At 41.8% G+C, this 24,829-nt stretch overlaps 1 protein-coding gene across 1 annotated transcript in view; it reads left to right on the top strand.

The window, feature by feature from the left end:
* The window catches only part of LOC124723077 (relaxin receptor 1), a 414,738-nt gene that overhangs the window by 129,448 nt on the left and 260,461 nt on the right, over positions 1-24,829 (top strand). The window contains exons 7-8 of the mRNA XM_047248253.1: positions 8,119-8,190; positions 21,593-21,664. Of these exons, the coding sequence (XP_047104209.1) occupies positions 8,119-8,190; positions 21,593-21,664 (144 nt within the window). The remainder of the gene's footprint in view (positions 1-8,118; positions 8,191-21,592; positions 21,665-24,829) is intronic.

Raw genomic sequence — 24,829 nt, 5'->3', positions numbered from 1 at the left:
ATAAGCGAACATGAATTGATTTGATTTCCCGGCTACTGCCGTAGCAAGTTATGAGGATAGTTTTATATTCATCTATCTGTTATAGTAAAGTACAGATCTTAGACTTTCGGAGTTGACAGTTTGTAATGATTCTTCCGATGCGTAGAAAAACAGCTCCTTTTCCTACTCCGAAGCGTTCTTCGTCTTGAGTTAATGTTGTTGCGTCACGTGTTTTGAGAAGTTGGGAAAACCGGCCACAGATTGGCCAAGTTACGCGAAGTGTGTTTCAGAACTGAACAACTGTTCATTTAAAACGTTCTGTAAATTTTATTGTGTAAAGAAAATTAAGACAAAAGCTTTTTGGAAATATTAATATGTGGCCTGATTTTACAAATGTGTCGTCATGAACTAGTCTATGCATTTGTGAGCGTGTGGGTGCTATTCTGTCATTCTGCGCAACGGATTAATCTGAGATGTACCCTTTACCCTGTGGTTCCTGCAAGATGCAATTTCCACCCCCACACTACTACAGAAGTCAGACAGACGCTCCTAACGTTCTAAAGAGAAATGCCTGTAAAACTTTTGCAATAAATATCTTCTGGAGTCGTCCGCTGTAAGGAAATGACACAAAAATTCACAAAATTTCTTACGTAACTAGTGGGATGCTTGGGTACTGGAGTAGTGCTAGTTAGTGTAAGAAAAACATGAAACTAACAAAAATTATTATTTATTTTGCAAAAATTCTGAGAAATCACAATGGCACTTTCAGTTATGAACTGAACAAGTTATTTCCAGCTTCTTTTCGGAATGTGAAGTTACCTTTTAAGGATAGGATTCGCTAGTGAAATTTCTATACAAAGTTTAAGATTGTTAGTGACTTGGCAGAATGGCTGAGAGCCGCGCCTACTCAACTTCAATAATTATCCGTTAGAATGTTGCTACGTACGGTCGAGGCTGTTGCATGTGAAATGCAGTGAAGTGAACTGTTGTGGAGGAAATATGGGGCTCTCAAGAGTTGTAGCGCACAATACCGTAAGCTGTGATGACTGTTGTCTGCGCCGCTCGCTGCCGACAAATAAGATAACTCTCGTTCTATCTGGATTGACCTTCGTCAATCAAACTCTCCCTACGCCTTGATGAAGTCAAGGACTCCCATTCGCCCCTAGTCTAACTATTGGTGTGGTACACCGGTGAGATAACCAGTCCACTGTGATGCCACTCAAAAATTCACTTGCAGGCATTTAACTATAACTCTGTCCGTTCACACCGCACAATAAGTGTGGCGGCAAACACACTGAACAATGCTTAATCGCAAGGACTCAATATAGATTCGCACTCCGATTCGCTCTCAACAGAGATGCTCTCCCAGTGAAGTACTGAGGAGAGACTTGTTCCCCGCTCTTTGAGTACACGTACGAGCGCACACGCTCTCGTTACGTTTTCTCGCTCCAAGATCGACAACGGAACGGCCCCTCTCCACGCCAGACGTGAAGGGGTATATCTTTCGGTGTCTTCCATTACTCCTTCAGGTCAAGGCGTCAGGAATATCGTCTGCCAATCAGCATTGCTCTTCTAAAACGGGAGACTGACGTTTCGTTTAAGGCGACCAATCCGGAAATCTGTAGCATTGGCGTTTGGCGTTTGCTGTCTCCCTGTGGAAACCTCTGAAACTGCGTGCTATGTTTGTAAAGAATGTGTAGGCTGGGCGCTCCCACACAATGTAGCGGAATTTGCTTTCAAGCCAAACCCGGGGTCGTTGTCCCTTTCACTCGGGCAAACGCTGTCTGCTCTACAGGCGGCTAGGAAGACTACGAGTTGTCTTCTAGTGCGATTTCATTAAGAGCACGCAAAAATGCCAATGGGAATGTTGCCTCAATATACACATTTAAACTCAATTACGCCTTAAATGTATTGGCAGTCACACTGCCTAATTGTACCCCTTCGAATTGCATCATTTCTAAGAAGAAGTACAATACCGCTTAACTATAAGAATATTACACAGAATACAAGGATGAGCTACGTTTCCAGGAGCAAAAATGCTGAGAGAATAGTAGATCAGAATTTACAGAATCAATGTAATTCATCTTTAAGTTCTTATAACAGGTATGGATAATAACGAAACACGATTTAAATTTAAAAAATATGCATCTAAAATGGATGATGCGACAGAAGTAATCTGTGATCAAGTAATTATATTTTGTTCCCTTATTTCTAGTGTATCCAAACACAGATAAAATCGTAACAACCATATCAAAGCATGATAGAGTAAAACACCTAGAAATTTTATTTCAGAAGTTTCTACAGTCAAATTATGAATCCACTCCGCAAACAGGAAATTTTAGAGATGAATGGATAGCGTAAATTCTGAGCAAAAATTAATAAATCATAGAAATTCAAAGTACACAGTTTGTTTAAAACCTAAACATACGTTTTTGTACGTGGTAGATGTTAACTAGGACTGCCGTCACTACGTTTGTCCGTCCTCTTTTAGAATACTGTTGAGGGGTGTGGGATCCTTACCAGATAGGATTGACGGAGTACATCGATAGAGTTCAAAGAAGGGCTGCTCGTTTTATATTATCGCGAAGTATGTGAGAGAGAGTCACTGAAATGATACAGGATTTGGACTGGACATCATCAAAGCAATGGCGTTTTTCGTTGCAACAGAATCTTTTCACGAAATTCCAATCACCAACCTTCTCCTACGAATGCGAAAATATTTTGTTGACACCGACACACATAGGGAGAAACCATCACCACGATGTTGTTGTTGTTGTGGTCTTCTGTCCTGAGACTGGTTTGCTGCAGCTCTCCATGCTACTCTATCCTGCGCAAGCTTCTTCATCGCCCAGTACCTACTGCAACCTACATCCTTCTGAATCTGCTTAGTGTATTCATCTCTTGGTCTCCCTCTACGATTTTTACCCTCCACGCTGTCCTCCAATACTAAATTGGTGATCCCTTGATGCCTCAGAACATGTCCTACCAACCGATCCCTTCTTCTAGTCAACTTTGGCCACAAACTTCTCTTCTCCCCAATCCTATTCAATACCTCCTCATTAGTTACGTGATCTACCCACCTTATCTTCAGCATTCTTCTGTAGCACCACATTTCGAAAGCTTCTATTCTCTTCTTGTCCATACTAGTTATCGTCCATGTTTCACTTCCATACATGGCTACGCTCCATACAAATACTTTCAGAAACGACTTCCTGACACTTAAATCTATACTCGATGTTACACATTTCTCTTCTTCAGAAACGATTTCCTTGCCATTGCCAGTCTACATTTTATATCCTCTCTACTTCGACCATCATCAGTTATTTTACTCCCTAAATAGCAAAACTCCTTTACTACTTTAAGTGTCTCATTTCCTAATCTAATTCCCTCAGCATCACCCGATTTAATTTGACTACATTCCATTATCCTCGTTTTGCTTTTGTTGATGTTCATCTTATATCCTCCTTTCAAGACACTGTCCATTCCGTTCAACTGCTCTTCCAAGTCCTTTGCTGTCTCTGACAGAATTACAATGTCATCGGCGAACCTCAAAGTTTTTACTTCTTCTCCATGAATTTTAATACCTACTCCGAATTTTTCTTTTGTTTCCTTTACTGCTTTCTCAATATACAGATTGAATAACATCGGGGAGAGGCTACAACCCTGTCTCACTCCTTTCCCAACCACTGCTTCCCTTTCATGCCCCTCGACTCTTATAACTGCCATCTGGTTTCTGTACAAATTGTAAATAGCCTTTCGCTCCCTGTATTTTACCCCTGCCACCTTTAGAATGTGAAAGAGAGTATTCCAGTCAACCTTGTCAAAAGCTTTCTCTAAGTCTACAAATGCTAGAAACGTAGGTTTGCCTTTTCTTAATCTTTCTTCTAAGATAAGTCGTAAGGTTAGTATTGCCTCACGTGTTCCAACATTTCTACGGAATCCAAACTGATCTTCCCTGAGGTCGGCTTCTACCAGTTTTTCCATTCGTCTGTAAAGAATTCGCGAAATTTTCACATCTGTCAACACCTGCTTTCTTTGGGATTGAAATTATTATATTCTTCTTGAAGTCTGAGGGTATTTCACCTGTCTCATACATCTTGCTCACCAGATGGTAGAGTTTTTTCAGGACTGGCTCTCCCAAGACCGTCAGTAGTTCTAATGGAATGTTGTCTACTCCCGGGGCCTTGTTTCGACTCAGGTCCTTCAGTGCTCTGTCAAACTCTTCACGCAGTATCGTATCTCCCATTTCATCTTCATCTACATCCTCTTCCATTTCCATAATATTGTCCTCAAGTACATCGCCCTTGTATAAACCCTCTATATACTCCTTCCACCTTTCTGCCTTCCCTTCTTTGCTTAGAACCGGGTTGCCATCTAAGCTCTTGATATTCATACAAGAGGTTCTCTTCTCTCCAAAGGTCTCTTTAATTTTCCTGTAGGCAGTATCTATCTTACCCCTAGTGAGACAAGCCTCTACATCCTTACATTTGTCCTCTAGCCATTCCTGCTTAGCCATTTTGCACTTCCTGTCGATCTCATTTTTGAGACGTTTGTATTCCTTTTTGCCTGCTTCATTTACTGCATTTTTATATTTTCTCCTTTCATCAATTAAATTCAATATTTCTTCTGTTTCCCAAGGATTTCTACTAGCCCTCTTCTTTTTACCTACTTGATCGTCTGCTGCTTTCACTACTTCATCCCTCAGAGCTACCCATTCTTCTTCTACTGTATTTCTTTCCCCCATTCCTGTCAATTGTTCCCTTATGCTCTCCCTGAAACTCTCTACAACCTCTCGTTCTTTCAGTTTATCCAGGTCCCATCTCCTTAAATTCCTACCTTTTTGCAGTTTCTTCAATTTTAATCTGAAGTTCATAACCAATAGATTGTGGTCAGAGTCCACATCTGCCCCTGGAAATGTCTTACAATTTAAAACCTGGTTCCTAAATCTCTGTCTTACCATTATATAATCTATCTGATACCTTTTAGTATCTCCAGGATTCTTCCAGGTATACGACCTTCTTTTATGATTCTTGAACCAAGTGTTGGCTATGATTAAGTTATGCTCTGTGCAAAATTCTACAAGGCGGCTTCCTCTTTCATTTCTTCCCCCCAATCCATATTCACCAACTATGTTTCCTTCTTCTCTCCCTTTTCCTACTGACGAATTCCAGTCACCCATGACTATTAAATTTTCGTCTCCCTTCACTACCTGAATAATTTCTTTTATCTCGTCATATATTTCATCAATTTCTTCATCATCTGCAGAGCTAGTTGGCATATAAACTTGTACTACTGTAGTAGGCATGGGCTTTGTGTCTATCTTGGCCACAATAATGCGTTCACTATGCTGTTTGTAGTAGCTAACCCGCACTCCTATTTTTTTATTCATTATTAAACCTACTCCTGCATTACCTCTATTTGATTTTGTATTTATAACCCTGTAATCACCTGACCAATAGTCTTGTTCCTCCTGCCACCGAACTTCACTAATTCCCACTGTATCTAACTTTAACCTATCCATTTCCCTTTTTAAATTTTCTAACCTACCTGCCCGATTAAGGGATCTGACATTCCACGCTCCGATCCGTACAACGCCAGTTTTCTTTCTCCTGATAGCGACGTCCTCTTGAGTAGTCCCCGCCCGGAGATCCGAATGGGGGACTATTTTACCTCCGGAATATTTTACCCAAGAGGAGCCATCATCATTTAATCATACAGTAAAGCTGCATGTCCTCGGGAAAAATTACGGCTGTAGTTTCCCCTTGCTTTCAGCCGTTCGCAGTACCAGCACAGCAAGGCCGTTTTGGTTAATGTTACAAGGCCAGATCAGTCAATCATCCAGACTGTTGCCCCTGCAACTACTGAAAAGGCTGCTGCCCCTCTTCAGGAACCACATGGTTGTCTGGCCTCTCAACAGATACCCCTCCGTTGTGATTGCACCTACGGTACGGCTATCCGTATCGCTGAGGCACACAAGCCCCCCCCCCCCCCCCACCAACGGCGAGGTCCATGGTTCATGGGGGGATCACCACGATACAATAAGGGAAATCAGAACTCGCACGGAAAGATATAGGTGTTCGTTCTTTTCGTGTGCTATACAAGATTGGAACAATAGAGAATTGTGAAGGTGCCGTGGTTCGATTAACACTCTGACAGGCACTTGAATGTGATTTTCAGAGTATCCATGAAGATGTAGATGGCGACGAAGTGACGTACAGCACTTTGATCGTCACACCCCTTCGAGTAAATTCATTTTTTGTCACCGTTGATGTCTCTTCTACTTTCTGAGCTATTACCATGTGAGTAAAAACTATTACTGTGTTCGTGGTGATTTTGATTTAAAGGAGCAACTGTACAATGTGAAATTTTGCGTCAAAATGGGAATAATATTCACAGAAACGTTATGTTCCGAACATATGGAGATAATGCTCTAGGTCAAATATGATTTTACGAATGATTTTCCCGATTCCGAAGTGATTCTCAGTCAACTGCTATAACCAGGGTGTTCTTCGATATCATTCAGAATATCAAAGATTTGTTGCGCGAAAACCGTCGTGAGTCAGAGAACTTCTAAAAGAAATATGAATCACAGTTTGTTAGTGTCATGAAATTTTAACCGTATAACTGAACATCCATCGAGATGAACAATGCTAGACACTCGTTCGTGACAGAAGATCAGAAGGAATATATAGTAAACATCTACAAGATTTCCGCGAAATGATAACTACACGATGAAGGAACATGGGTGCAAAAAAAAAAAAAAAAAAACATCAAAAGAGTATAGTGTCGCAAATATGGATGCGACATTGAGACTGAGGTCCAGTTATTACAGTGGGCAGGCAAACAACCACCATGCTCCAAAAAAGGACGCTAATATTAAACGAATACCAAAGGCATGGTCCCTCTTTTCTTCAACTGTATTGGTATCGTGGATTTCGAATTTTTGCCTAAAGGTCAAGCAGCCGACCATCATTATTATACAAGACTTTTGTATCGATTGTGCTATAACATGGGCAAAAAAACAACAATTACGGAGGGACAACTCATGGTTCCCTCACCATGACACGACGTCGGTTCCCTTAATTTTCTCATTTCACAAATCAAACGACCGTCCTCCTCCTGCCACACAACTTCGTACATCTCGTTCCATGTAATATTGTTTAGTTTCCAGAACTGAAAAACTGTGGTTAATCAACAAGCCATCTAGAACTGTGATGATATTAAGGACAATTCGTCACAGGAACTGAAAGCTGTGCAATCACCGCTGGAAAAAGTGTGTCAATAGAGGAGGGGAGTACTTTGAAATAGTCAAGGACTAAATACCTCTCGGTTTAATAAAAGTATTATTTTAGATTAAGTACTTCTACTTTTTGACAGACCTCGTTAGTGATTGCAAAAAAAAAAAAAAATGGCTCTGAGCACTATGGGACTTAACTTCTAAGGTCATCAGTCCCCTAGAACTTAGAACTACTTCAACCCAACTAACCTAAGGACATCGTTAGTGATTGCACACTATCACAATATTTCAACTTCTTCTTCGTTGCCTTCTCCCGTTCTCTACTGGGTGGCATTGTTAGACGGGATTTGGCAACGTTAGCGATAGCTCGTGGCCGGGTGCCCCTCCTGATGCCACCAACACTCACGGTACGGAATCGGTGTAACCCATTTGTCTGCGTCTTGAGTAAATATCACGCTCAAGTGTGACAGCGTATTGTAAGTGTTTGTGTAGCGTGTATCTGAGGCGGGACATGGGAAACCGCCTAAAAACCACATCCAGATCGGCCGGCCCACCAGCCGCCGCCGCTAATCCGCGAGGCAGATTCGATCTGGGGCGGCTAACTTCACCAAATCCTGGAAGTGGCGCGTTAACGCGCTCGGCTATCCAGATGGGCACCGCAACATTTCAATTTATATAACATTTTATATATAATGTTTTCTTAGTTATTATAGTTGACCGGCCCGTACAACATTTACTATGTCACTCCCCCACAATCTCCGTCTACTTCAGAATTGACAAAACACCGTATATTTCACCTATTGCTATATTACTATAGTGAGAGACTTCTTCTTTTATTATGTATTATCAATGTAAATCTTCTTTTTGTGCTTATACTCAACCGACTTTTTGTTTCGTTTCAGAATGCTGCAGGAGAATAACATAGAGCTGATTGGGGAGGATCTGCTTGCCGCATTAAGAGGCCTTACACAATTGTAAGTAGAACCGTCTTCTCGCACCTTCTAATGACTGAATGTGCGTTGTTGACTCGTTATTTCATTACATAATATTCTAAATCATCATTGGAGGACTGAAGTTGTAAAAATTCTTGACGTGGAAAACGCATAATCTAAATGTAAATTTTGTCTTTTAATAAATTTTTTGCACAAAAAGGTTATGTGCAGCCAGAAATAACAGATTAAATAGAACCGACTTCCAGTTCTCTCCAATAACTTGCCATTCTGTTTCACACCGTGACGTAGAAAGGTACGCAACAGATACATTTCTCCGTTTTTCATCACTAGTGTGGAATTGTTTGTTCAACGCTAGATGCTGTTAGACTTTAAAAGCACGATCTCGTTGGTTTCCTTCAGTACACGGGTAACCCCAGCCGCTTACGGCAAGACTTTACTTTTATTTGAAATCAGATCCAATACACCATCTGGCGTTGTTAAGCTAATTTTTGTCTGAAACGTTGGTGGAGAAAGTAATACATTAATCAACAACCACAGCAAGATTTATTTATGTCGTGCAAGTAATAAATGGACGGACATTTCTGTCATTTCGTTTTCTTTTTCTCTGACTAAATACCACAGTTAAATTGATTAAGAACGAAATTTGTAAAATAATGAAGATGAAATGACAGATTTCAATAATTTATGCAGTATTCTTCAACCGTGAACAACTAACTGGGTGTTGAAAGTTATGAGTATGATAAACTCTGCGTTCTTAGAGTTCAAAATTGACCTCGTAATCTCCAGTTTATATATGTGATAAGATAATTACGCGTAAAATATGAAAAATTTTTATTGTCAACTTTATTAAGAGTTGCCACCTGTGATACTGTAGTGTCTATTCACATAACTTCTTATGTTTGTTCACTTGACAGGACAGATGGCAACTAACGGAAATAACAGACGTGAATTTGGGCCAAACCTAGACACTTCTGATTCTGTATTCCATAATATAACATTCATTGAGGAATTTTTTTATTGAGTATTTTGTGTACAATCTGTGAAAATAGTTAACTCACAATTCCCGTATGTATGAGTATTTTATCAATCCTCGTGAAGATAACCATTTTGTAGGCATAAGTCGAGACCATCCGTTCAGCGCATTAATACTTCAGTTACCAATGTCTAATGTGGCAGAGCAGGGTGAGCGAACACCCATCCAAGATGGGGACTTGAAAGTAGTTTTTGCGCCCTTCACCAGTCCTAGACAGAGGGATACCAGCTGGAAGGAAAGCCACTCCTTAGCTTTCTTATCTGCCCCCCCCCCCCCTGCGAAGTCTCCTTCACATTACAACGACATTGTTATAACCTGCCCCATGAAACTAGGCTCGATAGAAAATCTCTCAGAGCTTTCCAGACAGACGCTGAGAAGCACATGCAAATAAAATGCTGAGTACAGCAACTGCGGTTGCTTATTCCACTGCAGATTAACAGCATCGCACATTATTACACGTGCTGCATTACTGCTAGGTGGTAATTACACTTCTTATCGCCACTATACTGATATGCAACATCCACCCCGTACATATCAGAAATATTCTAAATACACAAGTAAATTCTTTGTTTTCCATTGTGTTTTCGCGTTTAATTCGTGCTGATTTGTGTGTCCAACACTTTTTGCTATTTTGCGTAACATTCGGCACACAACGTTATGGTTTCCTTATATCACTGTTTCCCAGCTTTCCTGAAGCCATTACCCCTGAGTGCAGTGAGATATTACTAATACCGTCAACCACCACTAACGTCAACATCAGTGTCTAACTAAATTTGAGAATGAAAAACAATCCTGTTCGAACACTTCTATTTTCAGAATGACGAAATATGATTTCTGTAGGTATTTTGTTATATTATAAACTAATGGTTTTGCTTATTCCTAACAACCTCTTTTTTTGAATGGTGAAGCACTTAGCAGTGCACCGCGAGTGCTATCTATAACTTCTCTTTAGAGAAGAAAGATAACTGACTGTAATGGAAACAGACACTTGTTACAAAATATGCTTCCTCTGCACCACTCCTCTCCCTAGCGACTCTTACTTCACCCACATTCTACACCACAATTTAAAAGCAACCGAATTAAAATACGTGGGCACCCCTTACTGTTTGTAAATTACTCCTTTTCTTGACTCCTTACTTCTAAACTGGTTGAAATGGGAAGACCTTAGCTGCCAAAGCTATGTGTCTGACAACTACTACTACTAATAATAATAATAACATTGTGAAGGGCCACAACAATTTATTAACCATTACGTAGTTACTGTGGCGTCGTGCCGTCAATTAGATGGATTATCTGCTGCCAATTTGTGGTCCGTTGCAGGAACTACCGGATGAGATGTCGAAGCATATCTGACGTATACGTCTTAATTTTGGTCTCATAGATGAATGGTGCAAAGTAAAATAATTGTGTCTAAAGAGTGAACTATGTGAGTAGAAGATCTTCATACGTTCGTTTCATAAGCTTTAACCTCAATCAAATTGCGTCACGGGTTAATGCTCGTGGTTGAAGAAAAGTTAATGACTGGTAACTTAGTAATAATTATTACATTCCTACGAAATAGCGATAGTAATAACGATATTTGAAAAATAATTTAATTTCGTACCCATAATACCAATCGAATTCTTTTGTTTTTACCCCTTAGAAAATTTCAAAAAAATGGTTCAAATGGCTCTGAGCACTATGGGACTTAACATCTGAGGTCATCAGTCCCCTCGAACTTAGAACTACTTAAACCTAACTAACCTAAGGACATCACACACACCCATGCCCGAGGCAGGATTCGAACCTGCGACCGTAGCAGTCGCGCGGTTCCAGATTGAAGCGCCTAGAACCGCTCGGCCACACGGGCCGGCAGAAAATTTCATTTTACCCCTTATGGGGTAATTACCCCCAGGTTGGGAACCACTGCCCTAGATGTATCAATACGAGTTAAGGTTAGGCTAGGACTTGGATTCAAACACGGGTTTGGGTTTCCCGATTTACTCGTAATTTTTTTACTCGTAAATTGTTGTCCTTCCTAAATATTATTCCGTATCTAATGACTCAAACTTCGTGGGCAGATAAACTATTACCTTATTTGAAGATAAAATCTTCTTTGTTATCAGGCGACGTTGTATTCCTCTTCAAACTTCCTGTTCGATATTTGACTTTTCGACCTTCTTCAGAAATCTTCAGGTGTTCGTTGGTGGCTAAACACTCGCTGCATAATAACCCGAGAGATTTTACCTTCAGTGACAACGACCACAAATCTATAGCCTTATGAATGTAATGTAATTTTCTTCCTCCAAAGTAGCTTTGACACAGTCTTGACGCTACACATATTCTACTCGTATCATCCTGAAAAGAACACACCTCAGTTATAGTGCATACCATACTGCAATGCTCACATCTTATACTTGCTGGCGACGTAGAATGTCCTCCATAAAGGTTCCTTGGATATTACACAGTAGCTATTACACAGTAGCTGGGATGTGCCTCGCTGGCAGTTGTAACAATGAGACACGTGATTATTGTTCTGCAGTTGCTAATTACTGACCAGACGTCTCTTCCGCTTTCACCCTCGCCATGTGCAGCAGCATGCAAGTCACTGAGTGCTTACAGCAAACGATCAAACTTTCAACCGGTTCACCCGACAACGGTTATTGTACTCAAGCAGAGCGCAATTAATGCTGCGCAGATTTTCTAAACAAATTACAAATAAAGTAAAGCGTTCACGGCAGGAGTAATTGGAAATTCCTGGTAGCTAACTGCAAATAGCAGTCTAAGTGACATGTTAGGAATGACACTTGGCAAATTACCTGTCGTGTAGGCTTTCCAATATCGACGTAACTGGTACTGTATAAATGGTTCAGGCTATACAAACGCCACCTAATAGTGTAGGGCCACCTTTGAAATTTAAAACAGCTTGAATCTTTCTAGAGATTGATGTATTCACATACTGGGTAACGATCAACAGGATTCTACAATTTTCTTTGTAAAGAAACAGTTCAATATCATTTATCTTTATTTGAGGACACAGATGATGGATAATACTCAAATGACTTTTAGCAGGCCAGGAAGGACGTTCTGTTTCAAAGTTTGAAGGCCAAGGGCAACTTTGACAATTCTGGCAAGTTGACAGGGGACGTTATCATCTTGGAATGTATCATTCCCTGTTGTGAACAGTTTGTGGCATTGAATGAATACGGTCATTTTAAATGTTTTAAAGGACCTTCCAAGTTATAGCAGTAGTATAACAGTAGTACCTGGGGTGGGGGCAAACAGTAATATGACTATCCAAAATATGACAAAACTTCCAAGGCATTTTAAAATTGAAGGAGTATAGTCGGAATTGTACACTATACGTAAAAAATTCTAAAGTGCAAGACAGTGTAGAAATAGCCTCTTAGAACACATTACATATTTTCACTCGTCGGTAGTCCTTTTCTTCTGCCCCTTGCATCACTGAAGATTCTGCTTTGTGTTTCTCAGCGTTATAAGAGGTTTACCAACAGAAGCTTTACCGCAATTGTTTTCATTGTGTAGTGTGCAACACACTGTTTCGCTTCTTCTCCTCCCCTAGATGCATGTTAAGCTCAGCAGTCCTTTTTGCAGGCAAATGTCTTCTTTAATATTCTTCTGATTCCATTAATAAGTTAATGTTTTGACTGTGAGTCATTCCCTTTGCATTAAATGACAATGCAATGCTATGCATGTAGCACTAGTTATAAGGATCACTACTGCTCTCCAAGCCTGTGGAGTCGAGATTTTAATGCATTTCACGAAACTACTTCATCATATGATTTAAGATTTGAACCACTCACTCATATCTGCGCTGCTATTTTAGACTTCCGTTTAGATATTATGCCAGACCAATTTCATCCATTTAGAGATTCATTCACAGTACAAAAATTGGCTGGAGCTAAAATTTGGGCTACCCATAAATTTACAAAACGAACAATCACCTTAAAAGGAGTACATTATTGCTTACAAGCACAAAACATGTGTGTGACTGTTACTCAGGACGAAGTATGCTCCCTGAAAAAAATCTGTGCCATCGGTTTCCTTGGATTAGAGGTATGGAAAAGGAACCTCATGTGGAATTGGAGTCTAGGACGCAGAAGTGACAAGTTGTAGTAGATACTGTTATAGATCAGTAGTCGACTGGAATAGTGGACATACTGGAACGTGACGGCACGGCTAGTGTGTTTGATTCGGATCCCATGTTACAAGTCACTTTGTTGAGGACCTATGTTAATTTGTTTCATGTGTAGAATCCGAAACTAACACTTCAAAGGTGCTACGTAAGACTGTTTCATCCCTTAGAAAGGTTTCTTTCGGCACTTGACATGTCCTCCGGTGCTCTTCGACAAACATGTGCTCCCTGCCGCCGTTGGATGAGCAGCTGAGCAGCAAGTCGTATACTCCTAGCTCACTCATTTGTTACATAGTTTAATTCTTAATTTCTTTGCGTGTTTTTGGTACTTGCATTGTTTAATTCATAAATTTCGGGCGTATTATTGTATTTGAGAGTTGTAGCATCGCGTTTTAGTACCTGAATAGTGTAAATTCGCGTAGTCGTTTGTCTACTGTTTTTGTTTTGAACGGCCAGTGTCGGTTGGTCACAGTCAGTGTGCTCCCTGCCGCCGTTGGATAAGCTGCTGAGCAGCAAGTCGTATACTCCTAGCTCACTCATTTGTTACATAGTTTAATTCTTAATTTCTTTGCGTGTTTTTGGTACTTGCATTGTTTAATTCATAAATTTCGGGCGTATTATAGTATTTGAGAGTGTAGCATCGCGTTTTAGTACCTGAATAGTGTAATTTCGCTTAGTCTCCTTCCGCCGCCGAGCAGTGTCAGCAGTGCGCAAGTAGCAGCATTACTGCATTTACTAGGCAATCTTGTATTTTAATAACCGTTTAAATTTTATCGATTTGTTTGCGCTCTCTGTAGATTAGTTCAGACGTTCTTTGCAAAACAGTTTTTAGCATGGATAGGGACTGCAACTGCTGTGTTCGGATGCAGGCTGAGTTGGCATCCCTTCGCTCCCAGCTTCAGGCAGTGTTGGCTTCGGTCACACAGCTTGAGGCTGTTGCCAATGGGCATCACTGTGGGGGTCCGGATGGGGGTTTGTCGGGGACGGCCAGCTCGTCCCACGCATCCCCTGATCGGACTACGACTGTGGTTGCCCGGGATACTGCCCGCATTGAGGCTGATCCCTCACCTGTGGTAGAGTGGGAGGTCGTTTCAAGGTGTGGCAGGGGGCGAAAGACATTCCGGAGGGCTGAACGGAAAGCCTCTCCAGTTTGTCTGACGAACCGGTTTCAGGCTCTGTCTCAGGCTGATACTGATCTTCGGCCTGACATGGCTGCTTGTCCTGTTCCAGAGGTTGCCCCTCAGTCTGCAAGATCCGGGCAGTTGCAGAGGGTGGGCTTACTGGTAGTTGGGAGCTCCAACGTCAGGCGCGTAATGGGGCCCCTTAGGGAAATGGCAGCAAGAGAGGGGAAGAAAACCAATGTGCACTCCGTGTGCATACCGGGGGGAGTCATTCCAGATGTGGAAAGGGTCCTTCCGGATGCCATGAAGGGTACAGGGTGCACCCATCTGCAGGTGGTCGCTCATGTCGGCACCAATGATGTGTGTCGCTATGGATCGGAGGAAATCCTCTCTGGCTTCCGGCGGATATCTGATTTGGTGAAGACTGCCAGTCTCGCTAGCGGGATGAAAGCAGAGCTCACCATCTGCAGCATCGTCGACAGGACTGACTGCGGACCTTTGGTACAGAGCCGAGTGGAGGGTCTGAATCAGAGGCTGAGACGGTTCTGCGACCGTGTGGTCTGCAGATTCCTCGACTTGCGCCATAGGGTGGTGGGGTTTCGGGTTCCGCTGGATAGGTCAGGAGTCCACTACACGCAACAGGCGGCTACACGGGTAGCAGGGGTTGTGTGGCGTGGCCTGGGCGGTTTTTTAGGTTAGATGGCCTTGGGCAAGTACAGAAAGGGCAACAGCCTCAACGGGTGCGTGGCAAAGTCAGGACATGCGGGGACCAAGCAGCAATCGGTATTGTAATTGTCAACTGTCGAAGCTGCGTTGGTAAAGTACCGGAACTTCAAGCGCTGATAGAAAGCACCGAAGCTGAAATCGTTATAGGTACAGAAAGCTGGCTTAAGCCAGAGATAAATTCTGCCGAAATTTTTACAAAGATACAGACGGTGTTTAGAAAGGATAGATTGCATACAACCGGTGGTGGAGTGTTCGTCGCTGTTAGTAGTAGTTTATCCTGTAGTGAAGTAGAAGTGGATAGTTCCTGTGAAATATTATGGGTGGAGGTTACACTAAACAACCGAACTAGGTTAATAATTGGCTCCTTTTAACGACCTCCCGACTCAGCAGCATTAGTGGCAGAACAACTGAGAGAAAATTTGGAATACATTTCACATAAATTTTCTCAGCATGTTATAGTCTTAGGTGGAGATTTCAATTTACCAGATATAGACTGGGACACTTAGATGTTTAGGACGGGTGGTAGGGACAGAGCATCGAGTGACATTATACTGAGTGCACTATCCGAAAATTACCTCGAGCAATTAAACAGAGAACCGACTCGTGGAGATAACATCTTGGACCTACTGATAACAAACAGACCCGAACTTTTCGACTCTGTATGTACAGAACAGGGAATCAGTGATCATAAGGCCGTTGCAGCATCCCTGAATATGGAAGTTAATAGGAATATAAAAAAACGGAGGAAGGTTTATCTGTTTAGCAAGAGTAATAGAAGGCAGATTTCAGACTACCTAACAGATCAAAACGAAAATTTCTGTTCCGACACTGACAATGTTGAGTGTTTATGGAAAAAGTTCAAGGCAATCGTAAAATGCGCTTTAGACAGGTACGTGCCGAGTAAAACTGTGAGGGACGGGAAAAACCCACCGTGGTACAACAACAAAGTTAGGAAACTACTGCGAAAGCAAAGAGAGCTCCACTCCAAGTTTAAACGCAGCCAAAACCTCTGACAAACAGAAGCTAAACGATGTCAAAGTTAGCGTAAGGAGGGCTATGCGTGAAGCGTTCATTGAATTCGAAAGTAAAATTCTATGTACCGACTTGACAGAAAATCCTAGGAAGTTCTGGTCTTACGTTAAATCAGTAAGTGGCTCGAAACAGCATATCCAGACACTACGGGATGATGATGGCATTGAAACAGAGGATGACACGCGTAAAGCTGAAATACTAAACACCTTTTTCCAAAGCTGTTTCACAGAGGAAGACCGCACTGCAGTTCCTTCTCTAAATCCTCGCACAAACGAAAAAATGGCTGACATCGAAATAAGTGTCCAAGGAATAGAAAAGCAACTGGAATCACTCAATAGAGGAAAGTCCACTGGACCTGACGGGATACCAATTCGATTCTACACAGAGTACGCGAAAGAACTTGCCCCCCTTCTAACAGCCGTGTACCGCAAGTCTCTAGAGGAACGGAGGGTTCCAAATGATTGGAAAAGAGCACAGATAGTCCCAGTCTTCAAGAAGGGTCGTCGAGCAGATGCGCAAAACTATAGACCTATATCTCTTACATCGATCTCTTGTAGAATTTTAGAACATGTTTTTTGCTCGCGTATCATGTCATTTCTGGAAACCCAGAATCTACTTTGTAGGAATCAACATGGATTCCGGAAACAGCGATCGTGTGAGATCCAACTCGCCTTATTTGTTCATGAGACCCAGAAAATATTAGATACAGGCTCCCAGGTAGATGCTATTTTTCTTGACTTCCGGAAGGCGTTCGATACAGCTCCGCACTGTCGCCTGATAAACAAAGTAAGAGCCTACGGAATATCAGACCAGCTGTGTGGCTGGATTGAAGAGTTTTTAGCAAACAGAACACAGCATGTTGTCATCAATGGAGAGACGTCTACAGACGTTAAAGTAACCTCTGGCGTGCCACAGGGGAGTGTTATGGGACCATTGCTTTTCACAATATATATAAATGACTTAGTAGATAGTGTCGGAAGTTCCATGCGGCTTTTCGCGGATGATGCTGTAGTATACAGAGAAGTTGCAGCATTAGAAAATTGTAGCGAGATGCAGGAAGATCTGCAGCGGATAGGCACTTGGTGCAGGGAGTGGCAACTGACCCTTAACATAGACAAATGTAATGTATTGCGAATACATAGAAAGAAGGATCCTTTATTGTATGATTATATGATAGCGGAACATACACTGGTAGCAGTTACTTCTGTAAAATATCTGGGAGTATGCGTGCGGAACGATTTGAAGTGGAATGATCATATAAAATTAATTGTTGGTAAGGCGGGTACCAGGTTGAGATTCATTGGGAGAGTGCTTAGAAAATGTAGTCCATCAACAAAGGAGGTGGCTTACAAAACACTCGTTCGACCTATACTTGAGTATTGTTCATCAGTGTGGGATCCGTACCAGAACGGTCTGACGGAGGAGATAGAGAAGATCCAAAGAAGAGCGGCGCGTTTCGTCACAGGGTTATTTGGTAACCGTGATAGCGTTACGGAGATGTTTAATAAACTCAAGTGGCAGACTCTGCAAGAGAGGCGCTCTGCATCGCGGTGTAGCTTGCTCGCCAGGTTTCGAGAGGGTGCGTTTCTGGATGAGGTATCGAATATATTGCTTCCCCCTACTTATACCTCCCGAGGAGATCATGAATGTAAAATTAGAGAGATTAGAGCGCGCACGGAGGCTTTCAGACAGTCGTTCTTCCCGCGAACCATACGCGACTGGAACAGGAAAGGGAGGTAATGACAGTGGCACGTAAAGTGCCCTCCGCCACACACCGTTGGGTGGCTTGCGGAGTATCAATGTAGATGTAGATGTAGATGTAGAACCTTGTTCCAAAGGTCGTCTCTGGTGCTTAGATAAGGTCATGCAACTGCTCCGTCTCCGCCCATAAGTTTTCTATGGCGTTGTCGATGACATTCTCTATCGCCTTCATACCCATACTGTCTCGTACACATGGCTACAGCAAGATGACTCGTGTACAGGCAATAATTTCCGGTTTGTATACTCGTACCACACTATCGTTCACAATTGGAAATTTTACATTTCGCCAGTTATCATTGACATTACCTTCAAATGGTTCAAATGGCTCTAAGGACTATGGGACTTAACAACTGAGGTCATCAGTCCCCTAGGCTTAGAACTACGTAAACCTAATTAACCTAAGGACATCACACACATCCATGCCCGAGGCAGGATTCGAACATGCGACCGTAGCAGCCGCGTGGTTCCGGACTGAAGTGCCTAGAACCGATCGGCCACCGCGGCCGGCGACATTACCTTCGGCAAACGGTAGTTTGTAGAGTGTATGCTGACCACAAAGCCTGTACCTTGCCGTAAATAGTGTTTTTGACCTGCATTGCTGTGTGCTCGCGAGTTAGTTACTGTGCGTCGGTGTTGAAATATGTTAAAGTCCAGTTCCTCGACGCCTGCTGGTTCAAAAATTCTCATCATCGTTCTGATATATATCCCTCGTTATGCATTGGCCACAGTTACGTAATAACATGGCCTGGCCTCTAATTTCGTAGAATTCCATTCTCCGTAAGAGAAATGACGGGTCTGGAAAACTGTGTTGTTGATGGGACGCGTCTTACAAGTTATGGCTGGACTCATGTCGAGATGGAACAGGCATCTGAAGTATTATAGGCCACAATAGGAAGAAAGATCCTTTTGCAGACATATATTATTAGACACCACTGTGGTAACAACGTACTCAACTCTGATGCAAATACCTTTATGATTTCAGTAATTGTTACTGATGCTATGATTTTTCCTAATTCATGGTAGCGTACGGATCACATTCCCTCTGTTGGCAGTATACGTACTCTTCTTGCAGAGAATGGAAGAATGCTCATTCGACAACAGTAAGTTTGTACAGAAGGTACTTTCATCATCCTCGTCGTGCACTGGCTCACTCGAAATGGATTTTAAGTTTGCTGGACATCACAACAAAAGTTAGATTATTGTCCTTCTGAGCTCATTAGAATAATACTTAATAGAAAAGAGTATCGTCATTTAAATAAATTACTATCTCTTTCCAACAAAGGTTCAAGGCATCAAACTCGACCTTCTAGGTAAACTTTGCATACAAAAGTGCGTTATTAAAATGTCAGTTTCAGCTGTGATGATATTCGTGTCGGATATCATTCACTGTGTTGTTACACGGCCAACGTACTTTCCTATTGATAATGCTAATCTCTGGAACACTATGGTCCATATCTATCTAATTTTATGAGGCTTAATTTCGTGTATTTTTTTTTCGTAAGTTCACATTTCGTGTACTGTCGTCCCCACTAACTTTCTTTCGTTCATTCTTCGAGTGGTTTATAAGTTTCCATCGTTTCGGAAATTTCAGCTATCGCTACAGTCTAACGCATTCTCCCACTGTTCTATGTTTTATTTCGCCTTTTAAACAGAAGTGAGGGGTTAACATCACCCACTTATTTACTAGCTAGGGAACTACACGCCGGTAATTATTATTCATTTCTAATCAGCGTCAAAAGGAATACAGCATATCAGTTCTTACTTATTTGAGATGAGTTAAATGTACTGACATGAAATGATGAATCGATGGGGATGATGATACAAAAACATGAGATGATATCAAACCGCTCCGGTATGATAAATCTGCTAGGTAATGAATATTTAGAGGCTACTGGAAATTTTTGCCAGACCGGGATTCGAATCCGGATTTCCTAATTATCTCTTGTAGTTGACTTCGCAATTTTTTTAATGGGCCTCCTTCTACACCTTCAGCCCATCCTTCTGATTGACAAATCATTAGCATCATAAGCATAGGTTCATAGGCTTGCAATTCTTGCTTTCAATGGCTGTTTCCTCGGAAAAATAAACACCTTCTCTCTTGAAAACAAAATAAAAACTAAATGCAATTCTTCTTTTTTGTAAAGTCTCTCCATTCTCCAAAGCTAAACATCTTAATATTTGAAAATGAAATTCTGCATGCTTAAAAATCCAAAAATTTCATTCTTGGGGATTGAAATTAGCACGCCAGGAGAGCGGTCGGTCATTGTCGAATTCTCTATTGTTTTCCCCGTTAACGCAAGCTAAGATTGATGACTAAAAACTTTTGGAACAGCTCCACTCATTTTCTGCCATGGTTTTGTTGCTCCAACACAGACGTTTAAAAGTCCTATCTGTCTGGAGTGGCTGTCCTTATTGAGTAGTGAACGAAATGAGCCACGTACAAAGTACGTAACAGGTGGTCGGCGCGCGGAAACAAGTGCCAGTGCCGTTGGAGAATGGCAATCAAGTCTGTAATGGTGGGAATCGATCTGGTACTTAACTTAATTGCTTTTTTCCCATGCACGCTCCAGAGCTGATTGAAACATTATTGTCGTTTATATCTTCACCTACGATTTCCAAGTAATATTACCAGAGGTTCTCCCATGGGATATGTAGAAATATAGCTTTTGTTAAATTTCCCACAGAATTTTGCATTTATGATTATTCGCTATAAAGCGAGCTTTTGAAAGGCTTTCAGATGCGTAACAGAGACAGGTGCTTCAATTTTAGAGCATAAACAATGTACATTCAGTGGAATCAACAATATGTAGTGACGTAAAGGGTTTTGTAAATTATTTTTCCTTTTATTTACTGGTTTTAGGGATCTGCCCATACAGCCCTCTCAATAATGGAATGTCAATTATGACGATACGAACGCGAGGGCAACACAACACCCAGTCCTCAAACAGAGAAAATGTCCGACGTGGCCGGAAAATGAACCTGGGCCATTCGGTTAGCCGCAAAATAAATAGCTTCGAAGATTCATAAATCGTTATACGAAGTGAGAGAACGCCTATAATTTAAAAAAAAAAAGAGTCAGTGGTGCATATAGAGCATAAAACTGTTACGGTCCTGAAATTATGCAGCTATACGGAGTCAAATTCACGAATGGAATATGAAGACGCTTGTACACTGTGTGCACTTCGCTCCACATGCTACGGTGGCTCGTAGGCGCTGATGTAGATGTAATCATCTTTACTGTTCTTCCATTACGGTGTTATTGCAGCTACATTCATTTCTCGGTATTCTGCAGTGCCATAAAAAGCTGCAAAATGGCGGAAATAATGTTTAAAAATGTTCCCCTGGAAGAGCGCAGATAAAATTCTTTCTAACGAATTTACATAGCTAGAAATGAAATGTGAGCTGCAATAAAACGGCGAGAATCTGCACTGGAGAAAATTTGGTGTAGAACAGTAATACCATATTACTTGTTCATGAGCATAATTTCATAGCGCATGGTACACATAAACCAGATGTCAGTGAAATGTTTGTGGTTCGTATTCAACATTTTAAATTCAGTGTACTTAAACTTTTTACGAGAAATATGTTAACATTGAATTTTTTTTTTTTTTTTAGGAACCTGAGAAGAAATGCCATCCGATCAATAGATGTTAATGCGTTTAGGAACCAGAAACATCTGGAACACTTGTAAGTAAATAAAATTTGCTTGTTGTATTGTTTGGGAGAAGCTCCTGTCTTAGCGATGCAAATGGACGCTCATTCTCTTTCCTGTATCAGTTGTATCTAGTTGTTTAACCTGTCTGTATAATACATATAACGTCTCCGTCGCGCTCGAGCGCGCGCGCGCGCGCTTGTGTGTGTGTGTGTGTGTGTGTGTGTGTGTGTATGTGGGTGTGGGTCAAGGAATGTACGAATCGCTCATGTGAAATTTACTGCATGAAATTGATATCTTATTAACAGTATGACGGCAACATTATTTCTTTATTGTTTTGCTCGGTGGCTAAATTGTATCCGCCTGGAACAGCAAATGTCCAAATTTAAAACTACAGTCACTCTCTTTTCTTCCTGGAAACAGTTTGTGTGTGGGAAAAATATCAAGTTGCAGCATGGTAAGGAAACCACATTAAACCGTAGGCCATCGTATAATTCTGGAGACCTGGAAACAGTTTGTGTGTGGGAAAAATATCAAGTTGCAGCATGGTAAGGAAACCACATTAAACCGTAGGCCATCGTATAATTCTGGAGGAATCGTAGTTCAAAGATCTGAGGAAGGCAAGAGCATACGTCCAGTCCTAGTGAAGCACGCCGATCATGGATCGCCCTACCTTTGATATAGAAGAGGATTGATTAGTCGCTCATTTATGTGCTGTGAATTGCTGATAAGCTCCTTTTTGCTTCACTTATATTACCGGTCAAAATTTTCAGTCACCTATCGCAACTACGAATTTGTGGTTAAAAGATGGATTTCGTTTTGGGTATTCTATAATATTCCCATTCTGATAATAAAGCAAGTACAAACATGTAATGATGGGCCTCTGTTGTGAACTTGACTGGTCCTTCGCTTAGAGAGGCACTGATGAGTGTCCACAGCATTGACGTGCCGTTACCCAAGACGGTTCCATTCGAATGGGCGTCATTAAGTCGGCTATCTGTATACGATTATTTGGTGTTAGTTTACAAGACATTGTGTGTTTCTAGCAGTGTGTTTGTGTACCTGATCAGGTTCAACCATATAACCACTAATGAACGGAAGCAAGAGCCTGGAATTGAAAAACGTGTAGTAATTGTAGCTCTGCATCAGGAAGGCTATTCTAGTAAGCCAGTAGCAATAAACGTTTGCTTAGAGCAATCTGCATTGATGTATACGTTGCAGCGGTTGAAGCAAACTGCTGCCAGTGAAAGAGTGTCGAGATCTGGAGGTCCCGATTAACATCATACACGGAGGATCGGTTCAAACGTGTACAAAGTAAACGTCAGAGGGCTCGTGCGGCACCTGAAATCTGCGAGGAAGTAAATAGTACGTGAGCAGCTCCAATCTCTGTCCCAACAGTGCAACGCCATCTCCCTGAACAAACGGCTGTATAGCGGATAAAAAAAGCTTTACTACGCAAAGAAACATAAGAACCTGAGTGTGCAGCAATGTTCCAAGGTGCTATTCACGGAGGAATCTAAGTTTGAAGTTTTTAGAAGCCATCGATGTTTGATCGTCGACTTCGTTGAGAACGTATGAAGAGTAGTGTCTGAAGCCAATGGTGATGTGTAGTAGAGGGTCTGTCATGGTGTGAGGATGTTTTTCGGTTGATAAAGTTGGTGGTCCAGTGAGAATTAATGGAACATAAAAGAAGGAAGGATACCATGGCTTACTCATCAACAATGCAGTTCCATCTCGCAAGGAAATTATTGCTCTATTAGTCATAGGTTTGTTCTCCAAGGTCCCAATCATGCTTCTAAATTGTGCAGAGGGTATGTCAACAGAAAAGGAAAACGTAGGGAACTGAATAGTATAATCTGGCCAAGTCAGTAACCTGACTTAAATGACACTGAACTGTTATGGGATGAATTTCACAGAGAGGTCAGAAAACTTAGGTCATCTAATGTTGAAGATCTATGGAATAATTTACAGACGTGATGGACTGCAATACCTGCAAAATCACTTCAAAATCTGATCTCCAGAATGCCAAGAGATCGTGCAGCTGTTCTGAGGGCAAATGGTGGATACTTTGAAGATGCTAATATGTGAACCGTAATGTATTGTATAAATGATAAAGAGAGAAAATACTTATTTCGTTGGTCCATTTAGTTTGTACGAAGTGTTTGTGTATCAAAATAAAGTTTCAAGCTTTTTTCGTGGCTAATCGAAATCATTTGACCGGTAGTGTATGTTTGATCCGCGTGTTGTAGCACGCCACCCATGAAAATTTACAACCAGTAGGTGCAGCAAAGAAACAGTCACCTTCCTTCTTTGTGTATATCTCCGTCCAATATCATCCTCTCAGACAGTTCACATTACTCCTCTCATTTCAGTACGTGGTTGGACATTTTCTTAGCGAGATTGGTGTCAAGTTTGAGCATAATTTCTACCCGTGTAGCGGCCTCGCAACCAACATAATACGCGGTCCTGTCACATCCATGTGGCCACCGCCTATGTTCGGCTCCAACGTGCAATAACCACTCACAGACGGCCGGCGGCAGCACAAGTAGTGTAGGGTATACAAAGTGAACGTTGATAAAACCGAAAAACTGCGGGGGCGCATTCCTGACTGGAAATGGAGGAAAAAATGTCCTATGAACATGTGTCCAGAAATGCATCGTTCCCACGGTAGATTGTTCTGACGAATGGATGTTCCTCTGACCACGTGCCGTGTGTTCCTTGTGTGTTGTAGGCTGTGTTACTGATGCAGCGTACTGTAAGCAGCAGAATGGTCCGGTATTCATGTCGGGAACAAGCTGAGATGCTGTTTGTGTATGGCCAAGCAGATGGAAACGGCCGAGAGGCAGCACGACTATACCGAAACGTTATCCTCACATACACTAACCACATCACACAACATTTCAAGCCCTTTTTGGGCGTCTTTGTGACCATGGGTTCTTTCAGAACGTTCAGGGAGGCGGCGGACTATGCGTACACGAGATTTGGAGGACCAGGATATACAGAATGTTGAGACATATCAACATTATCTTACCCGGACGTTGGATAGGACGCGGAGGCCGTGTAACATCGCCTGCTAGATCACCGGACTTAAACCACCTGGATTTTTATCTCTGGGGTCATCTGAAAAGCACTGTGTATGCTGAACCTGTTCCTAATGCGCATACGCTTCAACAGCGCGTTCACGACGCCTATGAGGCTGT

Source organism: Schistocerca piceifrons, chromosome X, assembly GCF_021461385.2.
Source record: "Schistocerca piceifrons isolate TAMUIC-IGC-003096 chromosome X, iqSchPice1.1, whole genome shotgun sequence".
Lineage (NCBI taxonomy): Eukaryota > Metazoa > Arthropoda > Insecta > Orthoptera > Acrididae > Schistocerca > Schistocerca piceifrons.
Note: the sequence above shows the minus strand (reverse complement) of the source record. Positions and strands in the feature narration are given on the sequence as shown.